This window comes from Dendronephthya gigantea, unplaced genomic scaffold (assembly GCF_004324835.1).
Source record: "Dendronephthya gigantea isolate DGI-Jeju-01 unplaced genomic scaffold, DenGig_1.0 000069F, whole genome shotgun sequence".
Taxonomy (NCBI): Eukaryota; Metazoa; Cnidaria; class Anthozoa; order Malacalcyonacea; family Nephtheidae; genus Dendronephthya; species Dendronephthya gigantea.
Genome location: NW_021163079.1, coordinates 391,445 through 400,543, shown reverse-complemented (window position 1 = coordinate 400,543; position 9,099 = coordinate 391,445). Strand labels below are relative to the sequence as shown.

The window sequence follows — 9,099 nt, the reverse complement described above, 5'->3', positions numbered from 1 at the left end:
GCTTTCCTACAATGTGTGGGTTATTCTTTGTTCTAACAATCTCAAGCCACATGATTCTTCTACTAAAACCGTCTATACAACCGTCTATACAACCGTGTATGGGAAAACCGAATTGCTTTAGTTTATCATACCCGTCAGCATGCCAGCTGTAGTTCGGCCCTGGATTTAGGTATTCCCTACGCTGTAGTCGATGGGCTTTTCTTAGTCTTGAACCTTCAGGATCAAGCTCAGAAAGAATAGTTTGGACTGTTAAGTGACGTACATATATTCCATGATGAGACTAAAGTTTCCTCCACATTGCTCGGTATCCTAGTAGCCTCCCGTTGCCATTGAGCTCTTGTTGAATACATTCCCTTACCTGGTCATCATTCGCGTTATACCTCCTTCGGCCTAACCCATATTCTTTAAAGTGCTTGTGAAACGAAATTTTCGACTTTTTTCTTTTTATGGCTTCAAGTACTTTTTGAGCGGCTGAATACGATGCGCTGGTTAGTTTTTCAAATTAATGAATTGTAATACCATAATTTTGCGTTTGAATGTTAGCACTTTGGTAGAAAAGTCAGCCGAAACCTGGGTTCGAGTTGTGACGTCACTGGTTAGAGTCCCATACTTTGTAACACGATTTGTGTATATTCAAGAGAACAAAAATACACTGTTTTTATTTCGAAAATATGTCTGATGAGGACTCAGAATTGAATTATTCATATGATGGATCTTTTCATGGTGATAATAGTGAAGCAAACAGCGTAAGTGACTGTGAGGAATACGCTTTTGAGGGTAATTTTTTGCCCTACCAAGACGAGCCATTGGCTAGCACTGAGGATGAAGGCAGCGACGAAGAACACCACGACGAGGATGGAATTTCACGGGATGTTTTGGAGCAACGCTACGAAAGACAAATTCCAATAGAACAGTGGTAAGAACTATCTATTTTCCTTGCAAATAGAGTTCGTTAGATATAAAAATAATATTCTCTGCCTCTAAAATCCTAGGTGTACCTGTGGTGGTTGTGAGGACTCCCTTCTTGTTGGTTCGAGAGAATTTCGTTGTTGCAAGGAAATACTTGAAGCTACAGGAAAATTTACTTTCGAGGGAATGAATGCTGCATGTATTTTGAGCCACCATGACTTTGGTCCACTGACTAATAAGACAGTTTTGCTGCAAGTTGGACCTTTACTGAGAGACAAAAGTGGGAAACGCTACACGAAATATGGTCATACAGAAAATGAGTAAGGTCCTAATAAATTGTTTATTAATATCAGATAAAGTTGAAGTATTGATCTCATGTTTTACAATATTTTTGTGGTAGATTTCTGCGAGCTGTTGCCTACAGATGGCTAGCCAGATGGTTGTTTGGTGAAATGGGATGGGAAAACACTAGACCTCTTTCTGCCTGCATATATCACAACATAAGGAAGACATTCCCAACAAGCAGCTCTGTCGGGTATTCGTCTGGTAAAGAAAGAGCCACAGAACAGGACATTGATGAGTAAACTTTGTTTACATAATTTGAATATGCATGGCTATGCCTTTTCTAAAGCTTTATGGGTTGTTTATTTTAAATTGTATACAAGATTAGATGCTATTAAATATATTTTGCAAACTTTGTTGACCTCATATAAATTATTTACACTTCCACAATACACTACTGTGGTGCTACTTGCTGTGTTGGGCAGTGAGAACGGGGATGACCTTTCATTGGCAGTTTGCATTTTTTGCAGCATCTTGGTCTTCTTTGTTGCAATTGCTGTCTACTTCTTTTTTCCTTTACCATTTCTTGATTTTGTAATTCACCTTAAAAGTTTTTAAAAATATTTAGAGTACAATTGTCAGGCCTTAGACAGAGGTAAAAGCCTTGCACATTGCAAACCAATAGAATAATAACAATTTTTTAGAATGCCTGCAAAGACTTTAAAAATATATATACCTGATGGATAAAGTTCAGCTATCTTTCGTTTTCGAGCAGCATTCTTAGTTATGGCTTCATCCCGAGGCACTTTGCATAGAAACTGACTATTCAATGGTTTTGGTACCCGTTCTTCATATTTCTCTATCATCTTGTCTAGGTCTTCTTCAGATGTTGCAAATAGTAAATGTTTCATGTCTTCTACATAATCTATTAAAAAACATATACTTGATGATTAATCTAAGCCAAAATATCAATCAACAACAATCCACTTACTGTAAGTTGGTGGTACTGGAATATTTCGTACAACTTCATCTCCAAATTTAAATTTTGGATATGTCACACTGACATAGTTCTTGCCATCTTTTGTTGTTTTTTGTTTTCGTTTTATATTTTCATTGAAATGGAGGATAGCAAGAATATGTCTAAAACAAAGAAAATTCCCACATGCTAACATCTTGTATTCAGCAATATTCCTTTTCTTGTTGGAGATAACTGATTATATAATATATTATTTATTATATCTGATTTGCTAAACATATCTTACATTTGTTATCACCCTAATTCATATTTATGGTGAAACAATCATATTACCTGCAATATGTCCCAAGCCATGAAAAACAAATCATTTTAGGGTGCCATTGGTTGAGAGTAGAGTGGAAACCCTCCAATGAACTTGTTTGGGCATCAGGCGAAAGCTTCTTCACATCTTTTAGGATTGTTTTCTTCATGATAATGGCTTGTAGTTTGTCATGAGCTCTAGTTCCTACAATAATCATTTAGGAAATATCATTACTATTCATTACACTAGCTTGTATCTAAGTGACTAATTATTTGGGGTTGAATTTTTCTTTTCTCAAAGCCATAAATAGGCATAACTACCACATAGATCAACTACATTCCTTGCATGAAAAAAAGCAAATTGGTGTATATCAAATTGGTGTGCTACTTGACTCTCTTACCAATTTTAATCCATTTCCTTTCATCTTCAAGCTCTTCATGCGCACACTTGGGAAATAGCTGATCAGGATGGTCATCATGTTTGTTGGCCACATGCCGCATAAAGGACTTCCACTTTGCCTGGATCATACTTCCAAAGCCTTTTACAGTAGAGGTTGAGCACCAGTAAATGTGGTTTCTGGCAGCTTTTGTCCACTCTCCAATTCGCTCGCATCCTTTTTCCTTGCTTGCAGCCAGCATTTTTTTAACAATGCCTTTTGCAATGTGCCATTGGTCAAAAAATGCTGAATTGTTGGATGGGATTCTCTGATCCACTTGGTAATCCCACGGTGTCGATCTGAGATGAATACTGGGACTGTTAATCCAGCAATAGTAAGGAGGAAATCAAAGCATGCCTTTGCCCCTTCCAGCTCCATAGCATTACTGCTTCCAGTTTGGTTTGCCTGCAACAAAAACAATGCAGTCTTCATGTTAAGCAATCTAATATTTTGTAGCTCTGTTCCAAAAAGGACCAAAAATAAATAAATAGATAGCTACACATATTATAATTAAAAAATAGCTATAGCTCTACTTGATAAAGTTGTGCAATTTGTTTCTACAAATCAACATTGTTTCATACTTACCTGCAACAAATCAAAATGTACAATTTTCATAATTGTTGCACAAAACATTGTGTAAGCTCCAAACTTAGCAGAATGTCCCATGGAGTCAAACCGACCATCTCCACACCAAACTGCATCTGTGACATTCCTAAGTGATCGATCAATTTGGCTTGATAGGATTCCAGTGTGTTAGGATGGTAGGGAAGATAAACATGTTCTGATGGTAGAAGAATGTCCGTGATGTGTAGACAGCAAGGCCATGTGTTTGAAAACTAGAATTATCTTGCCAACAGAGGCACCAGCCATTAGAATTCCAAAGGAGAGCAAAAGGTTTCCAGCTGGGTATCGTCCAAAAACAAAAGGTTGACTTCTCCATTTGAATGATTCCATACCAAAAGAATCACAATGTTGCACAACAGTTACCATGGTCCCATTTCTATACATGTCCCACCTTAGGGTTCTCTTTTTTGCAGGTAAAACAAAACAAAGAAAATATAGATAGCAGCATGCTGTGGAACACAATAAACTTGGGTTCATCCTGGCATTTTATATCTGAAGGCAAACTATACAAGAAATGAATAAAATGTGTTAGACTTACAGCACAAAAGAACAGGGAGGGGATTGATGGCTTTTTGAAGCTTCAATTGGCCTGCATAACATGTACTTCACTTCATAATCCATTAATATTGTTTGCAATGCAAGAACCTTATTAAATTTCTTGACTGAGAATTCAGATGTTCAGCATCATCTCCACTGTCCTCGGCACCTTGTTCCAGGACATCCCAGTCTGGGTCGGGTTCCCCATAATCACTTTCCACATCTGATTCCATGTCAATTTCTTCATCATACTCTAGTTCCTTTCTCGTTACTGTCTTGGTCTGCCCCTCATTTGTTCTCTCATTGTTTTTGGATTTGGTATTGACTTCATAGGTGTCTAGAACCTGAATGCTCAAAATCAGAAATAGGCATGCATGTATTTTGGACATGTATAACTCTACAAATAGTCATAATATAAATAATTCTCACCTTGAGCAGCTCTCGTTTATCACCACGCTCAGCAAACAGTTTCTTTCTCAGCTGTGAATTTCGTTCCTTACTTTTGCGCAAACGCTCTTTGTACTCCTCGAGCTCTTTTGACACTCTAGACGTGGAAGGAGTATTGTCCGGAACGTTCGACAGCGCTTGGCCAACATTGTCATTTGGCTCTTGAACGGACGCTTGTACTGTCGATGACGACTTGTGCCTTACGTCGGGTTTCTTGATATCTCTCAATATCTGGAATAAACAACGTATTTAAACCAGAATGATTATTTGCGCTTACAATTGGCACGATCATAGGCCCATCCGTGGAATAAGTGTGCATGTTGGTATTCAATTTGAAATGTGTTACATTTATGAATATATTAATTTTACCTTTCTGCGTTCACGGCCAGAAATTTCGGGTGTAGTTGAAACGACTGGTATCGCAGTATCTACAGTTGGATACGCGACGTTTCTGTCAAGCCACCTCTTTGTTTGTGCTTCTTTTCCTATTTCTAAACCGATGTCGAGACGCTGTGTGAAGTAGCGCTCTTCAAAATGAGCTGAGCAAAGCGCAGAATATGGAGATGGTTGCCAGCCAGATCGATGTCTTTGCACAAACTTTATCCAGGCATTTCGCAATTTTTCGTTCGACTTCGGAAACAAATGCATGGATATTCCAATAGTTTGTGAATTATTCTTACAACTCACATTACCAGGACCGCCAGCAACGCAATATTTGCCCAATTGTTTTTGCTTTTTTTGGGAACTCGCGTGAGAACTCGTTGAAGATGCCATCTTTATAATAGCTGACTCTAACCAGTGACGTCACTGGCCGCGCAAGACTTCGGAAGCCTTTTTGTGCCGAATTACAGTTTTCGAGGGGGAAAAAAAGGATTTTCTCTTCAGCATAGGTAAAAATAGATAAGCGCATCGTGTTCAGCCGCTCAAAGACTACTATAAGCAATAAAAACTACAAAGTCGAAAATTTCGTTTCATAAGCACTTTAAGCTTATTGAGAAGGGTCCTTTTGGATATCTTTATGTCATGAGACTTTTCCAAGCAATCTAATATAGTTTGCTATTTGTACTGTTTTTTAAAATAATATCAAATTGCCGCTTCCATTCTCGAATACTTAACTCTGTCGTAAAGCTTGCTAACTATATATTATTACAATTCAAATATTCGGAAACAAAGATTTTTGAAATTATTTAGTTGCGTTGTATTTCAAATTGTGTGTGTGATATGCGAATTGAATTTGCGTGGGTTTTTTATTAGTGCACGTGTTTTCTATTCGTGCATGCGTTTACCATTTGCGTTCATGTATTTGAATTGTGTTCATGTATTTCGTTTTGTGTGCATGTATCTCAATTTGTGCGTTTGTTTATCATTTGCGTTCATGTATTTTTATTTGTTTCCATGTATTTTAATCAACCCTGTACCCAGGGTCTTTACTCGTGGGGAGAAAAGACCCTGGTTGCCGCTGGTCACGTGGCACCCAGATTCTGGGTGCTAAATTGAAATTTTCCTGTGGGAGGGGTGGGAGAGGAGCGTACGTTTGTTATCGGAAAATTTTCCTCATAGTATTGTATTTTGTCCTTCGCAAAAATAAAAAATATACATAGTTCACGCTTTTTTCACGATTTTGTGTTATTGCAATTCAATAACACTGCCATGGTCAGGAGAATGGAATATTAATTTACATGTTAATCATGGAATTAGATCAAATTTCAAAAGAATACTCATTTAGTTTTCGCCAATGGCTAGTAAAGGCACACAAAAAAGTACTACAAGAATCCATCTAATCGTCGGTCAATATCTCGCACTGCAGACTCTATAATTCTGTTGGTGATCCGAGGCACTGTAAAGGTTTGTTTTGGGACTCTAACGTTGCGATTTTTCTCGACGTTGAGACTATTTTCGGTGATAAGTTGCCACAAAGTAGCAACCTTCCACACTTGATCTGTCGGCCATGTGAGAGAAGACTAAAAACTGCTATACTGTTAAAGAAAACAATTTACGAAACGCAGCAGCAACTACAAGAAGAAATCCGTGCCAAACGTTGTGTTGAGATATCGCGGTCGGTCGATAAACCAGTATACAAAGTTCGAGCAACTGGGATTACGCGTCAACGCAGTATTGATTTAGACATCGCTACCTCTGAAAGCGCAAGTCCTACAACATTACCTTCACAAGTAAGTGTTCTTTATTTTGCGTGTAATGCTGTTTAGTTCTAGTATTTTGATATTTTTCTTGTGGAATATTTAGCGGTATTAATGAGGCGTGATATTCACAAATGATTAATATTTAATCATGGTCATGAATAATAAGATCTATATTTGGTTCATACTTCATAGTAATTTTAATTTATAGTGAAATGTTTCGAAATTGATATCTTTTAAAATATATTCTAATTTGCCCATTTAAAGGAAGGTGAATTATTGGATTTGGCTAAGGCAAATCAAGAATTGATTGAGGTTGCCAGAAAAAGTGAACCATCTGTTCTCAGGCAAATATCCTATAATGGTATGTCAGATGAGGGTTGGATGTCGGAAGTGTTACAAGAGATGGCAACCAGATGTCCAGTTGTGAACAAAATACTGCTATCTCTGATAGAAAGCAGCATCTATCCAGGGAAGAAGAATCCTGGCATCTGCTTAATTTATGGCATCATAATGTTCTTAAGATGCCATGAATTGAGCAGAATTCAGAGGATAAACTCGTTTTTGTTGGTACAAGGTCAAGCATCTGTTAATGTAAGTCATTTTCATGTCCAAGTAATTTTTTTGTTGTTAAATATGTTATGAAATATGAAGTAATCTAAATACTTGATTAAGCCCTCTCATTAAAACCATCCATATTGGAGCCATATCAACAGCATGAAAAATTGCTATGAGACAATGAATTCTGCTTAACTGCTGTAAATAAAATTACTTAGGCTTCTAGCTTTAAGCAGTTGCCAGGCAGTTAAATCAATTTTGTGCATGTGTGGCCAAATGAACGAGATCACCAATGCATTGATAGGATATGCCATAGGATATGTTTAGTAAATGAAGGGTTTTGAGCATATGTTGTCAGGTAATACTGAGATTATTTTACACACAAGCTCATCATGTCCTTTATTGTACTGTAACACTAACAGCTGACTTAACTAAATATTACCATTTAATTCTGTTTGTGTATTTAGAACCAAAAATTCTGAATTTGCATTCTTATTGAATGCTCTACCTGTTTAAGAATGATTCACAACTGATCTTGTAGCCTTGTATGTGATTCCTGATTCTTTTGTACCTTCTCCCCAGAATTCAACATTTGTTTTTTGATCATCTGTTACTTAGTGTATTGCCAAATTGAATAAATATGGGCTATGTCTTGAGCCCACCAAAAAGTACAAGATCCTTGACGATGTTGGAAAACATTTACTTGACCGTGCCACAGAGCTAGTGAAATCTGGTTACAAGTTTGTCTACGTATTAGACAATATCGACTGGGAAGAAAAAGCACATGATATGAGGCAGGATATGCAAAACCGTAGCGTTCATGCAGTTGCTTCCAGTATTGTCTTTAATCAAGTACCAGACCAAGGCTTTCCTGACTCTAGTCCACAGTAGGATCTCAGGAAAATCAATGCCAGGGATGTGGTGGCTGTAAATGATTCGGAGCTAAAAGAGATACGAAGTCGGTACCAGGTCATCATTGCCAAAATTTTGTTTGAACATTTACCATCCTTCGCCATGTTTCAACCATTTACCCTTCAAACCACCAAATGTGTTTATTCCAAAGAATTATTTGAAAAATCTGAGGTTGTCACAATGCCAGTACTTATGAAAGATGAAAAGAAATACTCGTACTGTGTTGATGTTTTGGACCAACTTGAGAAGTGGACTCGTGAAATATATTCATCAGCTGGACTGTGTGCACCAGAGCCTGAAGAAAACTGTGAAAGTACACCTGCAATTGGAACAACATCAAGACCTGATCAACCTGCCTCACATGTCCCACCAGCTGCATCTGGGAGTGATCCATTGCATGGTGTGAAAATACCATGCTTTGGAGATCAACTCACCCATGTTAGATTTGCTGGGGCAAAAGATTTACGTGCTGGGTGCCATTCAGCCAAGCAGAGGTTGGATCATCTCTATCCCTTTTGCATTGTTGACTGGCATACGAAGAGAAGCGATCTTAAGGTATTGTAGTGTATAATTGTCTACTCCTATGGATTATTTTGGGCCTGTAGTTTTATTTGCACCCATGATTTACACTGGTCTCTGCAAAATTAATGTTGATGCTGGCACTGCAAATGGGTAGATTGTGTCGAATACTAAACAGGTATATCCTTAGAATATTCGTCTTCTAATATTTCATTTACTGCTTTTCAGACTGTTTTTGAGAAATTATATCTCAATTCTGGAAGGGAAAAGGGTACACTTCGCTTCTTCAGGGAAAAGCTAAACAGGAGAAATGTTACAGCTGATGTCAAACACTATGAGGATTGTGAGCAGCTGTTTTTCAGTGTTGGTAAGTGTTTTGTTACCGAAACCCTTTTAGAGTTTTTCCAAATGGGTGATGCAAAACACAAGCCAACAGCAAACGGTCCTCATAGTGTTTATG

The 9,099-nt window shown here is 37.7% G+C and overlaps 2 protein-coding genes across 2 annotated transcripts; one reads left to right on the top strand and one right to left on the bottom strand.

The window, feature by feature from the left end:
• The first annotated feature begins 671 nt into the window (after positions 1-671).
• LOC114531190 lies at positions 672-1,493 on the top strand. Its single transcript, XM_028552841.1, has 3 exons — positions 672-916; positions 993-1,229; positions 1,310-1,493. Exons 1-3 carry the CDS (start codon positions 672-674, stop codon positions 1,491-1,493), a joined length of 666 nt encoding a protein of 221 aa, XP_028408642.1.
• A 152-nt stretch (positions 1,494-1,645) lies between these two features.
• On the bottom strand, positions 1,646-3,121 carry LOC114531189. The gene is made up of 5 exons (XM_028552840.1): positions 2,869-3,121; positions 2,501-2,672; positions 2,183-2,331; positions 1,928-2,116; positions 1,646-1,794 (listed from the first exon to the last, which is right to left on the bottom strand). The coding sequence occupies exons 1-5, from the start codon at positions 3,104-3,106 to the stop codon at positions 1,646-1,648; spliced, it is 897 nt and encodes a 298-aa protein (XP_028408641.1). The 5' UTR covers positions 3,107-3,121.
• Between the last annotated feature and the right edge of the window lie 5,978 nt (positions 3,122-9,099).

Coding starts and splice junctions, on each gene's coding strand:
- LOC114531189 (XM_028552840.1), bottom strand. CDS start 3,106: ATGCTGGCTGCAAGCAAGGAAAAAGGATGCGAGCGAATTGGAGAGTGG. Junction 2,673..2,868: donor AAGGAAATGGATTAAAATTG/GTAAGAGAGTCA, acceptor TGATTATTGTAG/GAACTAGAGCTCATGACAAA. Junction 2,117..2,182: donor TCCAGTACCACCAACTTACA/GTAAGTGGATTG, acceptor GTTTTTTAATAG/ATTATGTAGAAGACATGAAA.
- LOC114531190 (XM_028552841.1), top strand. CDS start 672: ATGTCTGATGAGGACTCAGAATTGAATTATTCATATGATGGATCTTTT. Junction 917..992: donor CAAATTCCAATAGAACAGTG/GTAAGAACTATC, acceptor CTAAAATCCTAG/GTGTACCTGTGGTGGTTGTG. Junction 1,230..1,309: donor TATGGTCATACAGAAAATGA/GTAAGGTCCTAA, acceptor TTTTTGTGGTAG/ATTTCTGCGAGCTGTTGCCT.